At 23.8% G+C, this 26,448-nt stretch overlaps 3 protein-coding genes across 3 annotated transcripts; 1 reads left to right on the top strand and 2 right to left on the bottom strand.

Annotated features, from left to right (window-relative positions):
- The first annotated feature begins 5,558 nt into the window (after positions 1-5,558).
- On the top strand, positions 5,559-8,116 carry LOC126904446 (uncharacterized). The gene is made up of 7 exons (XM_050683489.1): positions 5,559-5,707; positions 6,012-6,277; positions 6,344-6,492; positions 6,566-6,809; positions 7,105-7,208; positions 7,283-7,377; positions 7,858-8,116. Exons 2-7 carry the CDS (start codon positions 6,050-6,052, stop codon positions 7,932-7,934), a joined length of 897 nt encoding a protein of 298 aa, XP_050539446.1. The 5' UTR covers positions 5,559-5,707; positions 6,012-6,049; the 3' UTR covers positions 7,935-8,116.
- Positions 8,117-8,429: 313 nt separating this feature from the next.
- Positions 8,430-10,480, bottom strand: LOC126904447 (mediator of RNA polymerase II transcription subunit 8). Its single transcript, XM_050683490.1, has 2 exons — positions 9,948-10,480; positions 8,430-9,141 (listed from the first exon to the last, which is right to left on the bottom strand). The coding sequence occupies exons 1-2, from the start codon at positions 10,314-10,316 to the stop codon at positions 8,761-8,763; spliced, it is 750 nt and encodes a 249-aa protein (XP_050539447.1). The 5' UTR covers positions 10,317-10,480; the 3' UTR covers positions 8,430-8,760.
- Positions 10,481-14,453: 3,973 nt separating this feature from the next.
- On the bottom strand, positions 14,454-16,829 carry LOC126904880 (palmitoyltransferase ZDHHC3-A). The gene is made up of 6 exons (XM_050684220.1): positions 16,657-16,829; positions 16,414-16,552; positions 15,885-16,027; positions 15,712-15,826; positions 15,484-15,645; positions 14,454-15,105 (listed from the first exon to the last, which is right to left on the bottom strand). Exons 2-6 carry the CDS (start codon positions 16,530-16,532, stop codon positions 14,886-14,888), a joined length of 759 nt encoding a protein of 252 aa, XP_050540177.1. The 5' UTR covers positions 16,533-16,552; positions 16,657-16,829; the 3' UTR covers positions 14,454-14,885.
- Positions 16,830-26,448: the final 9,619 nt, after the last annotated feature.

Below are 26,448 nucleotides of genomic sequence, written 5' to 3'. Positions count from 1 at the left end.
AAAAAAAAAAAAAAAAAAAAAACACATCTTAGTAAAACCAATACCTTCTCAGCTTCGCATCGAAGCTAGTATATGCTATTCATTATATAATCGATTTAGTCAATGTTTCTTATACATTCAATTACCACTTATACTTATATATATTTCAACGCTCATACAACAACTAGAACTATTTTTAATATGTTTTGCGAGGGCACAACATTATTTGATCTGTATTTACGCTAGTCCCAAAATTTTTTACCTAATTATGAAGGAGAAAATTATTTGTGATCTAGGGTTTTTTTTTTCATTAACATCATTTCTAGTATTTTATATTCACTAGTAAACATTCTTATTATTTGGTTTTTAAATGTTCAAAAATAATTTCAGAGTTGCGTTATCAAAATTATAAAAACGCTAGATCACAGTTTTTATGCAAAGAAATGAATTTTTGTCTGTCGACATGTGTTGGTCCGTTGTGGCTATAAATCAGTGTTTCCCAACCTTTTTACCACCACGGACCACTTCGGCAATATTTTATAGGTCGTGGACCCCCTCAATTTTACGAAAACTAGGTAGACCTTTTTTTGCTCATTAACAAGAATACACAAAATTTATCAAAAAATGTTAATTTTTATTACTTTACTTTACATTTTATTACTATACTTAACTAATATATAATTATACTTTACTATACAAAATAATTTACTTAATGTGATTTTTGTGAAAAATCGAAGAAAAAATCTATGGGACCGCGGACCACCGCACAGTGGTACCAAACGCTGATTTAGCCGGCCAAAAGTACCATTTTTAAATCAACTAATAAAAATTTTTTTTTTAGCAAATTTTTTTTATTATATCCTTATAAGGTCATGTACAAAAATTCAAGGCCAAAAATTGATATAGTAATGGTTGGGTGCTATTTAAATATCATAACACTGTATTTTTTTGTTTTTTTTCTAGGATTTTTATTCTTTCTTCAATCATTTTTTTCTGCTTAATTAAAAACCTTAATTTTTTTTTTTTTAATTTAAAATGTTTAAAAAGTCATCGGCTTTCAAATTTACTAAGAAAAAATGTTTATTTCTTTTTTTTTTTAATTTTAATAATTTTTTACACACAAAAAAATGCAAATACTTATTTTACATTGTTTTTTTAAAGAGTTTAACTCAAAATTACGCAATATTACGATTACACCAATACATGCATGTTGTAGAAGAACTCTTAAGCTACAATTACAAAAAAAAAAATTTTGCGTCAGATTGCATTTGAGCCCTGCACATAGAATTTCCCTATAATAAACGTGTATTTTTGTAAAAATTGTAATTTTAATAATTTCATTGGTTTTATCAGTTCGATCAACTTTATCAGCTTAAAAGTTGTAAAAATTAGATGTAATTAAAACTAATGATTCGTTAAAATTAAGTTTAAATAAAGTTTTTAATAATACACATAAAATAAAATACTATTATTACCAAAACATTTTTCTGTTTAATCAGATTGTGTTACATGTTACAAACGGCGCGTCACGTCATAATAATTTGCACATATTTTTTATAAGTTTCACAGTGAATTAATTGCAGTTTTGTTTTAATTTAAAAGTTGTAAAAATTATTCTATTATTTTTAAATAATGGATAATCAAGTAGTATGTGGTAAGTGTTAACAATAATAAACTATATTAACAATAATATAATAGTATTTCTAAAATAAAACAATATTTAGTGGCACAGTAAAATTGTATAACTTATTTTATTTTATGTATATTATTAAAAACTTTATTTAAACTTAATTTTAACGAATCATTAGTTTTAATTACATCTAATTTTTACAACTTTTAAGCTGATAAAGTTGATCGAACTGATAAAACCAATGAAATTATTAAAATTACAATTTTTACAAAAATACACGTTTATTATAGGGAAATTCTATGTGCAGGGCTCAAATGCAATCTGACGCAAAATTTTTTTTTTTGTAATTGTAGCTTAAGAGTTCTTCTACAACATGCATGTATTGGTGTAATCGTAATATTGCGTAATTTTGAGTTAAACTCTTTAAAAAACAATGTAAAATAAGTATTTGCATTTTTTTGTGTGTAAAAAATTATTAAAATTAAAAAAAAAAAGAAATAAAAATTTTTTCTTAGTAAATTTGAAAGCCGATGACTTTTTAAACATTTTAAATTAAAAAAAAAAAAATTAAGGTTTTTAATTAAGCAGGAAAAAATGATTGAAGAAATAATAAAAATCCTAGAAAAAAAACAAAAAAATACAGTGTTATGATATTTAAATAGCACCCAACCATTACTATATCAATTTTTGGCCTTGAATTTTTGTACATGACCTTATAAGGATATAATAAAAAAAATTTGCTAAAAAAAAAATTTTTATTAGTTGATTTAAAAATGGTACTTTTGGCCGGCTAAATCAGCGTTTGGTCCCACTGTGCACCGGTTGGGAAACACTGCTATAAATATAACGTGACGAATTCCTGTTGTGCAGCGGTAACTACACCCTTAAACTGTTCCTTCGAAAACGATAAAAACCTGTGTTACTTTATACTTTATTATCGACGCACCAGGGTACTATTTAGCAGTAGGCTCATATGAATTTATAAAAACATTGTTTTATTGACGAGTGATGAGACTCAAATTTTAATTTAACTGTGTTCATTTTTACCATAGAGTTACTCTATGATTTTTACAAGTAAATAATAATGAAAAAATAATTTAAATGTCTATTGATAGGAAATTTGACAGAAATTTGCTAAGGATTGTTTTTTGGTAACATTAGTAACACATACTTGTCACGAATGTGATTCGACAGCATACATTATATTTGAGTGGCAGGACGGATCAACCGTCCTTTTAGTAGCTAATTTTTTAGTAGTTGACAAAAATCAAATATTCTTTCTCTGAAAAATTAATTAATATTTATTATATAATAAAAATTGATCACTTGTGGCTAATTAATTAAGTAAAATTAAAACTATATTAATAATATTTTTAATATAGTTTTAATTTTACTTAATATTTATTAGCCAAAAAAATAAAGACCATGAAAAATTTAAGTATGATTTTAAGGTTTACCGATACTGAATTTATTTATAAATAGTTTATGGTATTACTCGAGACCATCTTTTGATTTTTATGACTCACAATGTGTGATAAGAAATTATAAATTGTGAAGTGCGTAATTAATAATATCTACATACATTAAATTTCATAGGATAAAATTGCGAGTTTTTCTAAAAATGTGTAATATGGATATTAGGTCTTGGCGTTAAAAAACAGAGTTTTACAAATTTCATATTGACTATAAATATATTTATGATACATAGAATACTCCTTACTAAAAGTATGTACTGTGTATATAGAGAGTATAAACTTAAATTTTATATGAACATTTCGACATTTAATTTTTCTTTTCAATTTTTTTTCCAAACGTGAAACTATCAATAATATTTATATGGATTTTAAGTTATTTTAAATGAAGATAAATTTGGCACAAATATTTATTGGAACAACTATATTTTGAGCATAATTGTAACAAATGATTTATGGATTTATATCTAATCTGGTTTTATCTACTATGATTGTTATTAATCCATTCATTTCACGAACTGTGACCCTATTTTTTAATTTTATATTGGTGTACTAATCTGTTTAGTATACTAAAACACGACGATTTAGTGCAACTATTAGTGTGGAACTACCAACTACTCAACCGTATTTAAATGATGGTATGCTAAAAAATATTTATTAGTGTACTAAAGTTTTAGATGAACTTTTCAGAGTGGTAATCTACCACACTAATCATGATATTACACCCAGAGAAAAACCTCGATCTATATAATAAATTCATTGTTCAATTTGATAAATATATCATTACTATTGAATCAATGATATATTTATCAATATGATATTTTTTTTTCTTGTCTTGAACAATAATTATTTATAAGAATAGTTATTTTGTTCGTATTAATAAAACATTATCATAAACCCTTGATAAAATTTCTCTTTCAATTTTGATTGAGGTTTTTCTTTGGGTGTAGTATACTAATTACTGTTATCATTCATTTTCTTAAGAAAACGTATAACTTTGGTGTATTTATAACGTTTCCAAATTAATTTATTGATACAAAAATGTAGCATCTTAATATGCATTATATTCAAGTTATGAATAACTTAGAAATTATTGAAAACGTTCAAGATAATGCCCATACATCAACGAGATTAAATATATCAGAAGATCTATTCATTGGTATGTCACAAAACTAATGTACATATATTTTCTAGTTACATTAATAAAATGTTATTTTCTATAGTTTTGTTTGAAAGGGCATTTGTACACAAATTTAGACTAGTAAAAGATGTTGTATTAAGTTTAATTGATAAACTACGACCATAAGAACTAAAATTATTTTTCCCACATATCAAAATATTTTAAAATAACTAAATATTTTCTAAATTTTTAGAAATCTAATTAGTCAATGGAGGAGCTGAGTCCTCTAACTCCATAGTTACACTTATGTCTACTAGACAATTTTATAATATAAAATTAATAATTAATTTTTCATGAGGATATTTTGCGGAAACTAATATAATATAATTATTGAACTTTTTCTTGTTTAAAATTTAATTTTTAGTTTCAATGCGACGCGAAGAAGGTTTTTGATAGTGTACGTTTGATTTTTATGACCATCCATAAAAATTCTCAGGTCTCGCTAGACTGATTTTAATAATCAATACGTCAATATAACCCGATTTTAATATAGTTGAACATGTAGTCATCAAAAATTGAAAAAGACCCCTCAATTTTAAAAATTTTGAAAAATATCTCAAAATTACATTATACTAAAAAAATTTTTTTTTTTGTCCAATAGTTTGATTTAAAATTTTTGTTATATTTTGCCATAATAATTGAGTATCTTGTATAGTATAAGATAATCGAAATATTTTGGTATTTAATTTAGGGTATTGAGAAGAAAATCAATTAACAATAGACCTTTTTAACATTCCATTGTAAAAATAACACGAAAAATTAAATTAAAAATATTAATGAATAAACAGTTACAGATTTTTCATGAGGAAATGTTGTTGTTATCGTAAATTTTATTAAGTATCAATGATAAAATTAATATAAAATACAGTACAGCCAATATAATTTAACTCGTCGTCCTAATAATTATTGATTTAAAATTACATTAGATTAGACGATGAACGATTAATGCAAGATTTTTAGACAGATAAAAAATAAAATTCAAAAATTAGAATGTCTTTTAGTGCTCTAAAATCATAATCTAATGTTTTAGTGTACTAAAACATTCGCCTATGATTAGTCCAAGCTCAAAAATAGACCCCCTGAATTCAAAAACGTTTATTTACTGGTGTACCAACCTAATTTAATAGTATTTTTACAAAGCTGTAATACGCTCTTCAATTCTACCTAATATTTCAAGCAATAAACTTTTATTTAATTCTATTATTGTTAATTTAGAACTGAAAATTATTTAAATACTACATAGTTTCTGTTTTATAAATAGTTAAAATAATTGACAGTAAATTGTTATTGATACTACAGTTAACTTTTCTCTGAGTGAAAATATGTGATAACGATAATAGATTATAGACAATAATTTATTTGTACACAACAAGAAATACATTTAAATCTTTAGTTTATCTTTGAATTTGTGTAACGATTTAACTTTTAATTTTTAACGCATTATTTGTAAGTATTTCAGTGCTAATGGAACTATTTAATATCATATCAATAATAATTATTTAAAAACATTATATAAATGTTATTAACTTTTCAAATAATTAATTGAACATTTTACTTTTGTTATTTTGAATAAGCTTAACTGCCAAATTTTAATTGTTAAGCTGTAAGCAAAATGTTCAAAACTTGTATATACTATCTTTTATTATTTACTTACATATATTTTTTTTTATTTTAACTTAATCCAACAAATGTTTACATTTTTGTAACTCCAATTTATTGATGAAATATTTTTAACGCCCTATTAAAATAGGTTCTTCAAATTTCGAGTGATTTATATTATATATAAAGATGGATCAAATGCTACCTAGCCCAGGTTTTAGTATACCTAGTATTGGTACCCCAGTTCATCAGCCAGAAGAAGATCAACAAATAATGCAAATGCCTCCTTTACAACCTCAAAGTTTATCAATGAGTACAAACAGCCTTCAATCTCAACAACAATCCATGAATAAAATATATCAGCAAAATAACATGGGATATGCCACTCCACATAGTATGATGCATTCTCAAACACCAGTAATAAAAGTTTATTTATATTTTCAATATTTACCTTAAAAATACTTAGATCAAACTAAATTTTAGGTACATCAAAGTATGCCTTCTTTAACCTCAATAAGTTCTTCGTCTTCAGCTATACCACCTTTGCAGACTATTCAAAATCCAGCAACTCCAGCTCCAATGACTCCAATGACTCCTGCTTCTGCTGATCCTGGAATTGTTCCACAACTGCAGTAAGTTAATTGAATACTTTTTTGTTTTTTTATTACTTTGAAAATATTATATCAATCATTTATATGTGTGTAGAAATATTGTATCTACAGTTAATTTAGGTTGTAGACTTGATTTAAAAACAATTGCCCTACATGCACGTAATGCAGAATTTAATCCAAAACGATTTGCTGCAGTAATCATGAGAATTCGGGAACCTCGTACTACAGCATTAATTTTTAGTTCTGGAAAGATGGTATGTACAGGTGCTAAGAGCGAAGAAGATTCTAGGCTTGCAGCAAGAAAATATGCTAGAATTATTCAGAAGCTTAGTTTTCCTGTAAGTTTTTCTTATTACATACTTTAAGAATGCCTAAGGTAAAATTATTGAAATTCATAGTGAACTAATCATTTTTTTGTCATCTTGATGAAATAATGAGATCAGTTAAAAAATAATTTAAATAAAAAAAGTTAGCATTTACAATCTACAAATGCTGATTTATTTTTATGTAACCAGTTACTGTTTATATCCTAAAAAAAGATCAGAGTTTTTTAGATGTTCCCTTAGAATACGATTTTGAAAATTGTATTTTATTTTGTTTTGTATTAATCATATGTAATTTAAATAATTATAGGCAAAATTTTTGGACTTCAAAATTCAAAATATGGTTGGAAGTTGTGATGTTAAATTTCCTATTCGGTTAGAAGGTTTAGTACTCACTCATGGTCAATTTAGCAGGTTAACTTTTATAATTATTATCTTATTTAAAAATTAAAAAATCATAATTTTTTATATAAGTTTTATCATGCTAGTTATGAACCTGAATTATTTCCCGGACTAATATATCGTATGGTTAAACCTCGTATTGTATTATTGATATTTGTGTCTGGAAAAGTAGTACTGACAGGTAATGTACAATCAATTTATATATCTTTCAAAATTATATATTTAGTACCTTCCCTGAAGCTTCCAAAAAATTGTTACCTTATTAAAGGCCTATATTTAGGGTTTAAATCCTGAATACAATTTTCATTTTCTCTCTAGATCTGGTTAATATCAAATTTAAGTGTAACTTTCATAGTATTGTTGAATATATATAATTTTAATTATAAATAGATTAACATGTATGCCTTACTTGGGCCTATATTTTATAAATTTTTATGTTACATGTGTTTTACACTAACTCTAAACTTACAACATTTTCAAGTATTTTGTGTATTTAGTCACTATACATTTTTGGAATTTTTTTTCTACACACATTTAATATTGTGTTTCGTATTGTATACATGGAACAAATAAAATAGGCCTAAGCACAATTTGATAATTAAATTGGAATATTCTTTATTGTATAAAATATATAACTAATTTAATAACTTAAATTTTTCAGGCGCTAAAGTCAGACAAGAAATATATGATGCCTATGACAACATATATCCAATACTAAAAAGTTTTAAAAAAAACTAATGTTATGGTTTTAAAAATTATATACTGGTACATAAGACTTCTACTATTTGACTATTAATTAAAAATTAATTTTGTTTATGTAATTTTTAAGATTAAAAGTAATAGTTTAATTTATTACTATTATTTAATTTGTATAGATGTATAATTTTTTGCTAGCTATTAATAAAAAAAAACAACAACAACCACTGTTGACCTTTAAATTATTTATATTGTAAAAATGTGCTGTCATACTATTTATATAAATTGTTACTTATAATTAAAAATACTCAGCAACTGTTGTTAAATAATCAATTAAGTAATTCACTTCAAAACTATACTGAATATTACATTCCAAAATCTGGAGCTATGTGAAAAAACTATTATTATTTAAAGTTATTTATTTGAATTAAAGTAACCTATTTATAAGAAATTTCATTTAAAATCAAAACGATTAATATAAATTGATTTTAAAATTAAATAAATCATATTATTTTAATAGTACGATAAATTTTAATAATAATAGCCTTCTCTACAGATTCCATAGCAAGTGTATTAATTAAAAAAAAAAATTATATTCATTTTTATTATTAAAAATACAAATTAGTTAAATAAAATAAGTAAAAGTAAATATTTTATTACATTATTGTTATTTGAAAGATAAAATATATTATAATATTTCTAATTAAAAAGGAGTATCTTAGAACTAATATATTTTTACACAATATTGATAGTAACAATATATAAAAAAGAATCACCATTTAAAAAAAAAAAAGAAATAAGAAAAAAATTAATTGTACTATAAACAAATGAAACATTTCACTTTTTAATATCTGAAAAATATAATATTTTAACGATACTGATGTGGTGCTCCTGTAGTTTTAACATTAGCTTTCATTCCTGGAGGAGGCTTTGGCATTATACCCATTGGTGGTGTATTTGGACCCATTCCTGGTGTTACCGGTCTCCCTGAAGGTGGAACCATCATACCACCTGGGGAAACTTGAGGTACCATAGGTTTAAGATTTTTTCCCATACTAACAGCTGATACTAAAGTATGCAAATCAGCTACAGATGAAGTTAGACCAACTCCAACTCTTGCACCAGTTTCTACTTCCCATTCTTCTCTAGCCTTTGACACTAAGTCAAGTACATGATTAACAACTTTATTGAATGCCGTCAACTGTTTTAAAGCGGTCTCATTCTGTAATCCACCAGCTTTATGTTCTACCTATAAATATTAATTATAACTGCATAAATTATTATAATTTTAATCACATAAAACACTTTTATAAAACATACATTTGGATTACATAAAGTAGATATATATATAGAAGAATAACTTGTTAAAAATAAAATAAATATACTGAATTCGGATTTAATTAACAATGAAATACTAATTAAATCAGGATTTAGGGGGGATGAACTAGGAGACAGCTTCCCTAGGACCATTTCAAATTTTTTAAGGCTGCCTTAAAAATTCACTTAGATGACCTTTTTCATATTTTTGGAAGCAATATTTTTCGGTTTTAAAGAAACATACTTTTCTTATACTAGCTCATAATGCTTTAGAGAACATAATTTATTTTTATGCTAGCAGACTAAATTTTCAGTTATTATTAACACAAAAATTTTAAATTACTGTAATTAATTTTAAGTTCATAAATAAACAGGTTGTCCCAAATTAATTATTAAAATAAAATAATATACCATAAAAATTCATTAAAATTTGAGTATGAAAATTAAGAAAATATTCAAAAATGAATATAAAATAAGGTAATGAGTGTAAATTACTGTTTGTATCTTGAATGGTAATTATGGACTGATATTATCAAGAAAATAAGCCAAAGTATTTCTCATTTTATATTTTTTTTCTTAATAGTACTAAATAATAAAAATATGTTATAAACCTAGTCTACAATTTTAAAAATTATTTAAAAAAAAATTAACTCTAAATATTTTTTGTATTTAGTTACAAAAGATGTCAGAATCTGTGGCGGGAAATCTATAATAGTTATTAGAAACAAAATTTCAAACCTGCATAAGCTTATGTTCAACTTCTGGTTCAGTTTTAGTACGTAAAAAATCTGGCACAATATCATGTGACAAAGCTGGTACTCGATTTTCGGTAAGACGTGCTAAGTCTTCATCTCTTTCAGGATTTAACATCAAAGGTAAAATTGTATAATTACGAAGCTGTGGAAGTTTTTCATATGAAAGATATTTCATAATTGCAGTGTATTGAGTAGAAAATACTGCAAAAGTGTCTAGAACACTAGTCCAACTTATATTATCACGTTCATGTTCTAATTTATATATTAACGCATATATTTGAGCTTTAAACTCATTTAATTTACTATGAAAATTTTCAAGCACCAATTCTAATTGTTTATCTTCTCGTTGCATTATTTAATGTTTTCTAATAATTATAATTTATTTAACAATTAATAAAATCTGTAAATAATCACTGTGTCAAACCTTAAATTAATTATTAATTCTTAAGAAAATAAACATTAAAAAAAAAATCATTTATTATATATTGATACGAGTACATTAGTCAAAAATAAAGTTATCTCCGGAATACGACAAAAATCTATCAAATTTCGGTAAAATAATAATGAGAACTATCGAATAATCATTCGATTGTTATTATCCAAGACTAATTTTAGACTGTTGTGCTATGGGTAACATGTTCGATAGTGTTCAATCAAATAAAAGTATTATGTATTTAATTTAATATTTTAATAGCCAAAAGTATTCAGTCATGCAAATTTTAATTCAAATAACATGTTTTTTTGTTTTAAACACATATGATGAATAGTTAGTAATTATATCATGGTAAAAGTTCAATAGTCGATAGTTCGATAACTAAATACTATCGAAAAACATTCGTTTATATCGATAGTTTTGAAAACAACCTGAGTAATCGATAGTTTTATGATATCAAATAGTTCGATAGCCCCTCATTATAAAATACCAAAATCAAAGTGTGCAAACATGAACAATTTTTGATAACACGATATTTGAATCGTTATGTATATCATAGATCGTAGGGCTTAAAATGAAAAAAACAAAAAGGCTATTTTTTGGAATTAAAGGAAGAAAATTCCACTTGGTAACAAAGTAAAAATACAAAAAAATTGAATTTTAAATTTTTGTTTCAATTGAATAATTATTAAATAATTCAATTCTTCTTCTTCTTCCTGGCCTTAATCCCTTTAGACAAAATTTCCTTTAGACATGCATTCTTTTGAAAGTGAAGTTAAGTATTAACTAGCATTATTTCATTTAATATTTTTAAATTAAAATTTATTATTATATAGTAAATTAGTATTTATTCATGAAGATTGAATATTTTTGATAATCAAATGAATTACATCCACTTCTGGGTGTAATCTTAAATGCAAGGCCTATAGGTCTCGCATTAAAGCTCAACTTGTGAAACACAATGAATATTTATCAATATTCAATCAAATATTCATTAAACATTGTCAGTTAAGAGAGTAAAAATCAAGTTTTCATCTCTTAGCTGAAAAAAATGAGGAATGGATTAAATTGAATTTTACCTAGTTGATAATTATTTTTGTAACATTACTTTTTGACTTAATCTAGGCAATTAGTTTACATTGTAGAAGAATTCTTATTTGTGATTTATGGTTAAAAAATAGTGTCACTAAACACTACCTCACTTCTCATCTTTTATAAATCTTTAATTGCCAATACCTCAAAAATTAATGTCACAAAACTGATTATCGACTAGTAGAAATTTTATTTAGACCATTCTTTTAGAAATTTAATAGTATAAAAATTAAAATATTATCTTATTTAATTTTCAAAATCTACCGCTAAAATTTCTCCTTAGAAATAATTTTTCCTTACAGTTATAGTTGTAAGAAAAAAATGTAACTAATATTATAACTTAACGTTTATTATGGTTTATAAAAATAAATAGAATTTTTTTGGCCATTGAAGCCAAAAATTGTACATTTTTCAGTAAAAATGGCTTCATTTAAAAATAAAATTTAAGGTTTTATTGTGCATTGTACAATTAAGAAAAAAAGACGTTTCAACAACTTCCTATATAAATAGTTGGTTTCTTATGTTAAAAATCATGTAGCTTTTGGTAAATATACTTTATTTTTAAATTTGTTTCAAATGAAGAATTACAATATCAATGAATACTAATTAAAAAAATTTCTTTAACTGCATTATGCCTCATATCCGACTGTATTTAGATATTATTGTTTAAAATTGTATTGATGTAATATCAATGATATTGTTCAGTGTTTTCATTGAAATACAACGTATACTTCTAAAGACTTCACAACAAATTAATAAAATAAAAAATATCCTTTTCCTTGACTTGTATTATTAGCAATAAAATTATTTAGGGTATAAATATCATAACACAATAAATTCAGCTATTATGACATGACTATGTATACAAAATCGATTATTAACAGATTTATATAAATTACCAAGAAGACTTTGATATATTTTTGCATGTTGATTTCTCTAAATATTACAGTAATATTAATTAAAATTATTTTGAGTGTTCACTAAGTTACCTGTTTCCTTGCTAACTAAACATTCTGTATGCATTTAAGTATACTATAATAAGACAGGGAGTTTATAATTTTATCATAATGTATTATGTAAAAATGTATGAAATATAATAAAATAATTTTTGGAAAAGATCAACTAATCTAAGTATTATTGAATTTGATTACTCGTAGATTAATAAAATATATTAATAGATATTTGTTGTTTAGATAACAAAAAAACTTCTCTTAGATAATCATTACATAGTCATCTAATTAAGATACAATATATTATTTTTACTTAGATAAAAAATTTTTATGATTATCTTGATTTCCATACATTGAACGTTTACTTTCAGGGCAAAGGAAATTTTAAATAATCAGCATGTAATTTAGAATTTTTTAGGAAGAATATAATGTTTTTTTTTTTGTTTTATTTAATCATTAAAATTTAATTACTTATAAATCTTTTGTATTTTTAATGTTATATTTTGTTTTTTTATTTATTTGACATACAATTTATTTATATTAGTCTTTTAAGCTTATTTTTCCTCATATTTTAAAATCTATAGTCCTTTAATAAAACTTAACTATTGTTGAATTATCCGATGCTCAATTGTCCTAGCGCGGAATTATCATGACACTCCGATAATATATAGATTCAGTTTATTATAAATATTGTTAAGAGTATTTATAAAATTATTATTTAATAACTGTATTGATTATTTTATATAAAATGGACTATTTTTTTAATATTCTCAATTTATTTGAATTATTAACATTCAAATAAATACATATTTGAATACCCTTTTAATTATTTTTTTTCAAACACTTATTCTCAATACAAAAAAAAATTATTTTTAACAAGATTGGTTATAGACCATAGCCAGAACAATTATTTTTTGAGAGAGAGATGTAAAAATATTCTCTTATAACTAGATGGTAAAAACCATTATTGAGAATTTTTTGTGCTACAAAATCTAATATTTTTCTAAAATTATGTTGAGTTAATAAGCGTCTTCTCAATATGTTTATACTAAAGAGCCTTCAGTATATTTAGAAAAAAATTGAAGTACAAAATAAATAATTTTTAATTATAGAATTGTACAATCTTTTATGACTATGAAATATTGAGTTGGTCCAACATAGGACAAAGTCAATAGTTATTTAACAAGCCATATAAGATAATTATGCTTCTTCAAACAATTGCACAAAATAAAATAACTATTATTTCATACTATTTGACAATTTTAATTGCACATAAAACACAAACAATTATTTAAATATATAATTATAAAATTTATCATAAATAAATAAGTAGTTTGATTTTCCAATAAAAAATATCAATTATTATTATACATAAACAAAGTAATATTAATTTTTTTATTAAAAATGCTCTGTAATAAAAATAAAGTTTAAACAATAATTTCAACATTTTAGAATAAAATAAAATTTAATACAATATTTTAAATTTTATCATTATATAATAAATAGTTTACATTTTTAAGTATTAAATATTATATGACCTAGTCTAATATAATAAAAACACATAAGTAAAAATTTGTAAAATATCATCCAATATGATAGAAGCAATTAATAAGTTTATTTCAATTATAGTTGAGAGTTAAAGTTAAGAAATATAATGTAATATAATTAAAGACAAATTTGGTTTTAGCTTAATTTATTAACTTTTCCATTAAATTTATACAAAATAAGTATAATTATTTTATTATTATTTTGCTATCAAAGTAATTTTTATAATATATATATGTATGTATAAAACATAATTACATATTAATTACCCTAATATTAAAAATAAAATCTTACTATTTTACTTTGAAATAATTCAAATTACTTTAAACATATAATAGTGAATTAATAAAAATAATACTTTTTTTATATTAGTAATGGTCATTTGAATAAATTTACCTTTGACTAAAGAGGTTATTATTAAGAAAATGAGAAACCAGAATGTATAATTAAATTCAACAACAAAGTACAATAAACAAAAAATAAATTAATTTAATTTTTGCACTTCTTAATGACAAAATAATTTTATTATTCCATATAATGCATAAAATAATAAAATAATAAACCAATAACATTCTACAATTAAAAAAATAACATTAATTGTACATTTAATAACACACATGTATTAATGCACTATACAATATATATTTTAATGTTTATGAAATACTATTAATGAATAGAATCTTTTTTATTTATCACATTTTTAAATTGAAAAACTTATAAGCTATCTTTATATATATTTTATTTTTTAATTAAAACATTACAAAGATGACATAAAGTTAAAAATTGATAATACTTAACAATGTCTTTGAAATATACTTAAATAATTTAATTATTTAAACTATATCTCACAATATTAAAATGAAAATAAATGGTAAACATAAATTATTAAACAAACTTAACACTAAACTGTTCGAATATTCACCTTTGAAGCAGTTCTAGACAATTTAGGCCATCTACAAATGTAAGAAAATAAATATCTATGAAGAGGATTGTGTCGTCTGTAAATAGTTTGTTCAAGTGTTGTCTGATCACTACATATTGCATCTATTTGATCGTATAATATTGCAACCACAAACATACCAAATAAAGCACTTTCCATTATTAAAATAACTGAGTGTAAACTAAAGCAAGAAGAAAAAATAAATTGATTAAAATTTAATTTACATCTTATTAAATTATACTTATTTTTATTTCTAATTATTTAAAATAAAAAATTGAACATACATTAAGTAGAGTAATGCTACTAGTACCAGTCATTGGCACAATAACTAGTTTTTTTAGCAAATGTTTGTGTTGAATACATTATAAATAATCTAGTTTTATGATAATTTAGGTTTTTAATAATTTATTTTATTTTTTAATTCACTAGACATGAAAAAAAACTTTTCTTTTTTAACTTTAAATTACTATATGTCAAATATCAAAATTGCCCAAGACTAACACCGTTACTCTACAAAAGTCATTAAACATGGTTAAAATATTAAATAAATGATACATACATTTGAGTTTGTCTGACATCAATATCATAGTTTTTACATTGTCGACATTCACGTACCCATGACACAATGACCAATATGATAGTATAAGCAGAAAGGATACAAACAAAAAATAAAAATTGAACAAAATATTTTTGATTATTTTCTCCAACACAATTGTTAATCCTAAAAATAAAATGTAAATAATTAATAAATATAAAAATAAAAAGACTGGGAAGTTAAAAGACATACCATGGACAGTGATGATCCATTCGCTTAATGCATCGCTTACAAATTCTGCAATGATGAGCACGTGGGGGCCTATAAGTTTCACATCTTGTGCAAATAGTCCAGTTTTCTCTGTTAACTAAATTTTATAATATTAAATTAAATAAATATTTTTATTGAAATATGACATATATCACCTCCTTGACGTATATCAGATAATGACATTTTTGAATGTGGTAAAGGAACTGCTCCTGGATCAGAACACATGGCTCGTAAATGAGATACCATTAGTAACAATAGAAATGTGTTAAAAAGTACTATATGAAATAAAGCCCACAAGCTATAGAAATAAACAAAATAGATATTAGTTTAACGATTAATTAAACAATAGTGTATATATGTAAACATAACTATATTTATATACTTGTATATACATTTTTGAACTTATAAAAGATGAATGCAACCCTTTACAATGAGATCAATTTTTATTGTCAAATATTATTATATTAACTATATAGTTACTCTATTGCCATGGAGAAAGACAGAGACTCTATTTACTGGGTCAATCTTTTTCTTAAACTATATTTGTTATTTAATATAGATTACTATATTATAGTGATCTATATCAATTTCTAAGAATGTTAATGCTACAAGGAATGATACTTGAATAATATCAAAATTCTACTTTATCTATGTATGTTTGGATTTTAATGTTTTTTACATTACCTTTCTGGCATAGTGTGCATTACAATCCAATTAATAACCACATAATCAGCATATATTATAGATGTGTATGTAAATATAATACAAAATATTCCACAGGGATCATTAACTAACTTTGCCATGATTGGAGGTTTCAAAAATTCTAGATGAAAAAGACATAGTGTTATGATTTAAGTTAAATTATTCAAATTTTGGTTATAAATATATTATAGAAAAAATACATATAATTGAAATAAATCACTCTACCGAAAAGTCAAACGTTCATTTTAAAGATTTTTTTATAGTATGAAGACAAAAGTTTTTTACATTAATTGTTCCGTAATAATCAGTAAAAGATATTTCATTATATATTAAAATGTACTCAATTAATTTTTTTTTTTTATATATTATTTAAATTCAAATGATAAATATGATAAAAATTATGACACTATGTGAGCACCACTATCATTAATATAGTGCAATACTTTGAGCAGGCGTGTTATCATTGAGTATAATTAGCATGAAGAATATTTTAGACTATTATCTATTACCAATTATTACGGAGAAATTATTTTCAGATTTTTGAAATTCTCATCAACTGATCATAGTCAAAATGACTAGAATTAATAAAAAATAACAAAAAACTAATAAGAATAAACATAAAATAATTGAACAAAATAATAATTGTTATATCCCTATGTAATAAGAATTTGGCTATTGTTTATTTATATTTTCTTATTATTGCTTGACATTACGTTACTTAGTTTAGTAAACTTCTAAGGCATTGTGACACATGTCTAACTTAACAAACTATTAGGGAGTTCCTGATTTAAAAAATGTTGAATATAACCAAAACACTACATGAAGTTTGGGCCAAACGTGTAACTAGTGCACAGTGGCATAGCCAGAATTTCTTAATTAGGGCATATACAAAATCTACAAAATGCCTTATTTTGAACATTTAGTTTTCTCATTACTTCATTTTAGAGATGAATATTTCTGTCAATGGAGAGGGATTGCTCCTTTTGGCTACATCACTAATTACGTATAAATTTTCAAGTTATAAATTAATTTTGATCAAGTTTTTATGTAAAATTACTAAAAGTATCAAAGAACCCATTTTTTAGCAACTATTACAACCAAAATTTTTATTTTTCAAATTTGCGAATGAATAAATAGTATCTGAAAACATTTAAAATAGTATCAAATAGGTAAGTAGCCAGTTTATTTAAGGATGATTCTAAACCAAAATTTTTTCTTCTCCATGCAACATCATCAAATTTAACCCCGAAAGTTTATAATTATTATATTTAGAATATTTTTAGGAGGGGGATGTTTTCAAACTCTGAATACCAACATATCAAATATTACTCCAAACGAGTTGAAGATATAAATTATTTTATTTTGAAATTGCCAAAGTAGATATTTTGTTTGGCGTTATTAGCACTCTTTAACATAAAGACCATATTATTGTTTATCTGTTAACATTTTTAACTTTAATAAAAAAAACGGAGCATAGAGTGTATTTGACGAATATTGGACTAAAAACTTTCCAAAACCAGCTACCGCGTCTGTAGTTAACTGCTTTGTTATGTAATCGCGTATTTAGCGTGTACAAGAATAAATTTGTTTGTGCAGATTTTTACAGTGATACTCGATAAAAGAGTGAAGTCAAGTAATTATGTGACTAGATGATCTTAGTTTTTATAACAAGAAAAGTAAAACGCAAACAATTACTTTGAAATGACTTTTACTTTTTTGTGAAGAAAATAGACGGCAACAGATCAAAATAAATTACGTTATGATAATGAAAATTTGCCGTTATCCATAAAAGGTGGGGTACTACACTCAGCTGATTCGAGAACCAGAAGTATTTCTGATAGCAGTTTGCTTAATAGTCTGAAAGTAGTTAGTCAGGACATACGTTTATATTGAAGAGAAATGATATTAGATTGTAATTTAAGTAGTGCAGCATTCGTAGGTTACTGAATTGATCTTTAAAAGCATTGTGCTATTTTAACGCAATGAGAGTGTTTAATAATTTAATGATTACAATTGTTAGAAGTATGCATTCTTAAATTTATAATTGTAAGTGGTTTGTGATTGAGTTTATTTATGTATATGGTACATCAACAAATAAATTTTTCTTAAATTAATTTGATAAAGAACTGAGAATGGATTCGCTAGTTATGAACAACAACAAGTAAGTAAAAAATAATAGAATAAATAGTGATTAAATAGATTTTTAACATACTTCATACCACATTTGTGGTATGAATTAATACTTTTTGAAACATTATTTCTTTTTCGTTTATAAAGGATTAGTGCAATAATAAATAACTTCAAATTTTTTATCAACACAAAGTTAAAATTGTTGTATTCTAAATTATGTAGAGCCATTGCCGTTTCTATTATTTCTTCCATGTTTTCATTTGTGTAGTTATTTCTTCTCAAATCAATATAATTAATTTTTAATATTTATTTTTAATACTATGGTGAGAAACTTACTTTTTAATTATCTATAAATTGTCATCTTTTTATCAGATTTAATAAATTTATCTATTAATGTAAAAAATTAATCTGAAAATCTAATTCAATCAAATCAAAATAAGCATGAATTTTAACTTTGGTAATAAAATGGACATAGGAGACAGCTGGCCATTGATTAAAATGATTGATTTTTAGTAATTCTAATGATTTTTGAGTTAAGTATTTTTATATATTTTTTGTTTTGAAGCAATATTTTTAATTTATAATAAAAGCTAAATTGTTGTATACTGAGTATGATACTAGTATTTTTGTAAAGCGTATAGCGTTATATTATTTTTGTTATCATTAATTTTGAAATGGACCAGTTGTCTTAAGATGACAAATTTAAAGTGTCAAGTGAAGTTAGTAGTATTTGAATTTTTTGATCCTTGTGAGTTTTTAAAAACTTACTAATGACTTAATGTAATTTTAGATTGATGGAATAACATTATCAACAAATTTTTTTTTCAAGTCCAGTATATGGAATAAGGAAAATTTAATAGTTTAGGTTTATTTATTAGTTTTATTTCATATATATGATGTAAGTTTTTGATTTGCTCATTCATAGAGTGATTCATATGAATTTTGATGTATCAGCTGAATATATGTATTACTATTAAATTAACACAAATGGTTAATAACTGTTAGATTCAGAGAGAGAAACTAGGGTGTACCATCTTTATGAATAATTATTGTTGAATAAGTATAGAAATATGAAAGGAAATAAGGTCTTTCAAATGAAAAAAACTGACAAAAATCAATTATAATGTGTAAAAAAGTTTTGTCCATACCCTTGAAAAATTCTGGGTCTACCCCAGGTTACTGATAATAATTGATTTTCAATTTCTAAAATCAAAAACTAGAATTATTTTTAAAGAAATGGTCCTCTTTTTAAAAAATAGCTCTCATTTTAACATAAGATTTTAGGATAAGAGTAGGAGTGCATGTCAATTGGAAATTTATGATAAGGGTGGCCGACTCCACGAAGTTGGGATAAAGATGAGTAAAAAGAAGATAAATGATCGGTGTAGGTGCCAACTTAGATCAGTTAAATTATGGTAATAGTCAACCTTATATTAGAAAAACTAATAAAAAAGGTGGTAACAATATTGAACGAAATTTTTAAGTTCTAGGCCATGATTTATTGGCATGATTTAGATGTGAGTGTAGGTGATGTGGGAGATCATGTCAATTGGAAATTAGATGGATACGTTAAGGAACGAACATATAAGAGGCAGTATAGGTGTAGTGTCAATCGTAGACAAGATGAAAGAAAGGAGATCTATATGGTTATAAGGAGAGAGGAATCGGAAGATGTGAGAACAGGTATGATGTCAAGTGGAAGTTTAGGATAAGGGTGGCCAACCCCAATTAGTTGTGATAAAATTTAAGAAAAAGAAAAACTATAAAACTTTCTTTTTAACAGAAATAGTAAAAAAGCTTTCTTCTTCCTCTCCAAAAATTTCTTCTGGATCCTTTTCTTACTCCATGTGATTTAAAAATCAAAGAATAAACGAGTATTCGTGTTTTTGTCCTTTTTTTTTGTCAACAAATTATTTTTCATCATTAATCATTGTCCTGAATAACTAATAATATGAAAAAAATTGGTACTTTAAAAATATGGATTTTAATAAACGCGATTTTCAAGTTGTTTTCTAAAAAGTTACTGTATTTTCATTTTAAAATATATCTACTATTATGTTTTGTATAAATAAAAATTAAATTAACTCCCTTCTATCTATTCAATTATATTATTATTTATTTATATTATTTTATTGATTAGATTATAGATTATTAATTACTCAACTGAAAAAAATGTTTTTTGTTTTCTGCACTCTATTAATCATAACAATTTGCTATTATACAATTTGAAATGAACGTTAAATCTTTATTATTTTAAGTGATCTAACACGAATATTCATAAAGCAATGCATACATAACTGAAATCACGTGTTTGTAGTTATTTGAGTTGAGAGTATCTTTCCGATCAGACACATTGATTTCACTTTCACTTTTTTTTTTACAAACGTAATGTTATGAAATTGTATAACAAGTTTTCACCCTAAAAATTTAGAACTTAAAGATCTATGCCTAAATTATAAAATAATGATTACCTATAATTTTAATTCGTTTTTTTATATAACCATGTTAAAAATTAGGGACGAACGAGATGCTTACCCCTAAAAAAACAAATGAAAACTTAGTTTTGTGGATCTAATTCATTCACTCTTCGAAAGATTAAATAATAAATATTTGTACCGTGAACAAATTTAAATATTTGAAACTAAATATTATTTTCGTTGTTGTAAAGTCTTGTGTTAAAATAAAATATTTTATTATAGTAATTTTTATATTATTAAGAAATGTAATATGAAGATTTAGTGTATGTAATAGTTCGTAAACATTGTGGTTGGGTCAAGGCATCTTGTATTACTTTCACTGCATAGAATATTGTGTAATTATATACAAGGAAGAATTCCTGAAAAGAACTTTTAAATCTAGTAATGTTTTATTTAAAGAAGTATTTGCATTATAACATCATTATTTTTGTTACAATTCACCTAACGTTTTGTAACTTAAATTAAACTTAAAATTTTTTTCATTCTAAAAAATTATCTTTTATGAATCTTTAATATTATATTTTTAAATAATCTCTAGTTGATTAAATTTGTATATTATAATTAATAATAATATTTGTGTTTTTTATTCAAATAAGATATTTTATTTAAATTTTTTTGATATGAGTCTTATCATTTTATAATAATAAAAAATATAAATATATTTCCTTCTTAAAAATTAAATTATTGATAGATATTCATTAATAGGCAACAGAATTTTTTATGTTTAAATAAAATATACTTAAGAGGATATAAAATTTAAATCGTTGTAACCTTAAATTAATTATATAGAGACAACAATTTATTTTTTGTGATATTTTATTTGTTATTGTTGCATAACGTCATAAGTTTTTTATGTGTAAGTGTGTATATTAAGTTGCATACTCAGCACTTTTAAGGCATTATAAATAAAGTTATTTTATTTAAAAAGGTTTACATGCTTTTTCTTGTTATATTTTATTATGCGGTCATAGTTTATTTTCGATTTATTTGTGATTTTTGGTTGTAAAATTATTCAACATTTCTTTAAGACATTAGTTAAATTTTAGTTAAACCGAATTTATAAAAATTGCTACCAGGTGTATTTACTTATTTTAAGTCACCTCTTAATTATGACCTTGCAGTGACTCAACCAAGAGGGAGAGTAGGGGATTGTATTCACCCCGGAAATGATTTGTGATGTTTGAATTTTTAATTATGGTCACTTTTTTTTATTATTCAAGTTTTCTGAAATAGCGAATCGTATTAAATAAAAAAGTTATTAATCTCCCCCACTGAAATATATTGCTTAAGTATTAATACCATTATATATTTGAATTACACAATTATGTAATGTATCTATCACCTTACTTCATATTGAATGGGTTAAAAATATTATATTTTCGCTTTTAAAATAACTTTTTATTTAATCTAAGTAATTTTATGAAATCAAAAAAATTTTATAATTATCATCTAGAATCGTTTAGAATAAAACATCTGAACACCTACTTCAAAAGTTATCCATTTTAATTAATATATTTCTTATCTTAAAAATAAGTTGAATGTATGCTAAAAAATGTTTACCTATAAATATCTCAAGTGATTTGATTAGTATAAAAAAATGACCAAGGAGAAATTCATAAAAACTAATTGGTTTCTAGGGTTATGTCGTTGAATTTTTTTTAAGTTCATTTAGATAAGTAGTCTTAAATTTACCCAATAATTTATGAATGGTTTCAACTGTAAAAAGTTGTTGTTTTATAGCTTCAATAGTCAATTTTTTTAAATATATATGCTTATGAAGTAATATTTAAAGATAATCAAGTTATATATTATATTTTATTGTTAAAATGAGTTTCAGTAATTTAGTAAATTTATATAAATCTAAATTTGGTAAAGATAAATCGGTATTTTCAGTTTAATTTTTAAAATAATTATTTTATACATTTTAGCTTCGATGCGAAGCTGAGAAGGTATTGGTTTTACTAAGATGTGTTTTTTTTTTTTTGTGTCTGTTACCACTTTTTCTCAGCTCTCACCGAACCGATTTCTTTCAATGATACGTCAAAACATCACAAATCGTATCTAGTCGAACACATTACCCTTAAAAATTGAAAAAAATTCCCTCGTTCCCCGTAAAAGGGGGAAACCTCCAAAAAAATTACAAATTTAAAAATCGCTAATTTTCGAAATTTTTTCAATTTTTTTTACTTAAAAGTGCCATAACTTTTTCAAAAATAAACATATCAATATAATTCTTTTTTATATAGATGCATAATATCATTACCTTTCATTTGGTATATTTTTTTCATAAATTTAACCCTTAACCTGCCCACAAGGGGGGATTTAAAATGACAACTTTTTCACAAAAAATTAATTTTTTTAACTTAAATTTTGAAAATGTTCCGGAAGGTCTGACACTTTTATATATATCTTAAATTAAAGCTAATGTAATATGCTTTATCATGAAAAAAAAAAATTTCGGACTTTATCTTATCTTCATGGTGAAAATGGCTACCGAATGCTATTTTTGTGTGAAAATTTTCGATTTTGTATTTTCCATTTTTAACTTTATTATGCTATAACTTTTTGAAAAATGTATGAATCATTACAATTTTTTTATGAGAAGTAGTATTTATATAGATCTTTCATTCGACATACTGTTTTTTTAAATCGGACCATTTCCCTAAATACAGGGGGGATTCAAAACATAAAAATGCATATAGAAAGTAGAACTTTTTCAACGTAACTTTTGAAAGTGTTCCGGAAGGTCTGACACTTTTATATATATCTTAAATTAAAGCTAATGTAATATACTTTATAATGGTAAAAAAAAATTTCGGACTTTATTTTATCTTCACGGTGAAAATGGCTACCAAATGCTATTATTATGTGAAAATTCTCGATTTTATTTTTTACATTTTTAACTTTATAATGCTATGACATATTTAAAAGTGTATGGATCAACATTATTTTTTTATAAGAAATAATATTTTTTAATAATCCCTTTTTCATTCGACATACTTTATCTTAATTAGGATATTAATAATGAACTAGCAGATCATGTAGCTTTTGGAATAATCCACCAATTTTTTAAAATTAAACACTATCTAAAGATTTGCATCGAAGCGTTTTTTTTTTATAGTGATTTTAATCACTGTCAGATATTATTATACTTGATCCATCTATGCCACGTCACCACTGTGCTGCGATCCCCCTGTGCTGGATTTTTTAGTTCGATAATATATAGCTAAAATTATACTTATTATATGTATTCGCTCTCCTTTTAAAAATAGGACTTACTTTTGGCATACGATGTCCTATTACTGATTTCTCTTTAAAAATTGCATAGTGATAAGTAAATACATTTTTAATATACTTATCTTAAAAAGTATACAGTGCATTTATTAAGTTAGTAAACTAGGTGACACAAATGTCGCCCAGTAAATTTTTGATGTCGCTAAATTAATTATAATTTTTATTTCTGCGATACCATTTAGACGACATAATTTAATCTAAAAAAATATTTCTAACTTAATTTAATTAGCTATTTATATTTAAAAATAATTTTTATCTGTCATTCAATGAGAATCTGTAAAAAAATATATAAACTTATGTGTAAGTTTGTAACATTGTTAATTTGTAATGAATTTAACTTGGGTTTATAGTAACCGTAATTAAAGTATTAATTATTAGATTTTAAAAAATATTGCGAGTTATAATAAACAAACATTATATTATTTGGTATTTCATCTTTAATGAATAATTTAGCTATTTAATTTAACATTTTTTAATATTTTTTATATATCGTACGATTTTCGTGAGTAAGGTCATACTTATCATTTGATTTGTTGCCATACTTTGTTAGGATCACTAATTTTTTTATTGTAATGTGTAAATTATGTATGATATGTTCTAAAGTATTTCCTCGGATAAAATTGTTTGTGTAGGTGTGTCAGTACACTTTTGTTTGTTATATTAATGAAACCGGTCGTGATTCTTGAGCATAGCTTGGAGTATGTTTAATTTATCCAAATCATAATTAATAACTTTTATTATTATTAAATTGTCTGTAATTTTATCAAATATGCGAGTATTGCACTTGATTTACAACTACATCTTTGAATTACTCTTACAGTTAAATGTATGTTATACGATATATAGTGTTCAGTATGTAAGAAAACGGGTTTCTATTGTTCTCATCGTTTATAACAATTTACCTGTTTCCTTACTAACTAAACACACTGTATAATATTCATACATAATGGTTATGTTGTATAGTCGGTAGAAATAATCAATAAATTTGTTCACAGTAGTCCAAAATAAGCTAGCAAAAGGTACTTAGTGTTGTCATAGTACCACTTTATCTACTTTTATCTGGTCGCATCGTTAATTAATCTTAATTCGTTCTCTTTGTATTAAATAAATAGTATGCATGACAAAAATTGTTTGTTATGTTGCCTACGTTATTATTACAGGGGGCATTATTTTATACTTTTGTGAATACAAAATAAATCTTAAACATTCTATTGTTTCACCATCTTTGGTCGTTAAATACTAAATACATTATGTACTAGTATTTTATTTTTGAAGTTCAAGTTTTTTATTTTCTTAAAATTAATATTTGCTGATTTTTAATAATTTTAGTATTGCACAAAAATTATAATATAATCATTAGAACTTTGTGAAAATATCACATAATATATGAGTTCTTAATGTAAGAATTTAAATATAATAAAATTAATCATTATTTTTTGTACATATCGTTCTGAATTTTTTACTATTACACTTTCAATGTATTTTTACCAACAAACATTTATATATAAATAATTTCTTAGACTGTTTAAATGATTAAAACAATTAATTTACTAGTATATTTTATGTGATTAAAAAACAATTGTCAATAATTAAATTTATAAGTTCAAAAGGCATTTTCAATTTCCATTGTATCAAATGTGTTTTTATATTACATGACATTATAAACTGTATTATTCACTGTGATGATTATGTTGCAATACTGTTATCTTTATAAGCATTTAAAATATTTATTAAAATGCATCTCTGTTAAAACAACACAATACAATTTTTTAACAGAATAAACACTATTTTCATCAATTATTTGCATATTTTCAAATCTTAGGTTATCAAACAAACAAGTTTTATGAACTTTTTATCCAATATCAGCTTCTAAATTTACTTTTAAAAATATATTCTTAAGAAACCATACTAACTGCACTACTATTTCGTTCGTTGTAAATGAATACCACCTACGTAAATGCCCTAAATTCAAAACTTAATATAATTAGTTTAATTATGCCAACCTAAATAAATGTTGAGATCGAATCGAGGTGAATAGTTATTAGATAATGAATTTTTTTGTATGTATTTATTCTCGCAGTATAAAATTACAAGGAAAATAATTGTTCTAAAAAAT

Source organism: Daktulosphaira vitifoliae, unplaced genomic scaffold (genome assembly GCF_025091365.1).
Source record: "Daktulosphaira vitifoliae isolate Bord-2020 unplaced genomic scaffold, ASM2509136v1 Scaffold_4, whole genome shotgun sequence".
In the NCBI taxonomy this organism is placed as follows: Eukaryota; Metazoa; Arthropoda; class Insecta; order Hemiptera; family Phylloxeridae; genus Daktulosphaira; species Daktulosphaira vitifoliae.
Note: the sequence above shows the minus strand (reverse complement) of the source record. Positions and strands in the feature narration are given on the sequence as shown.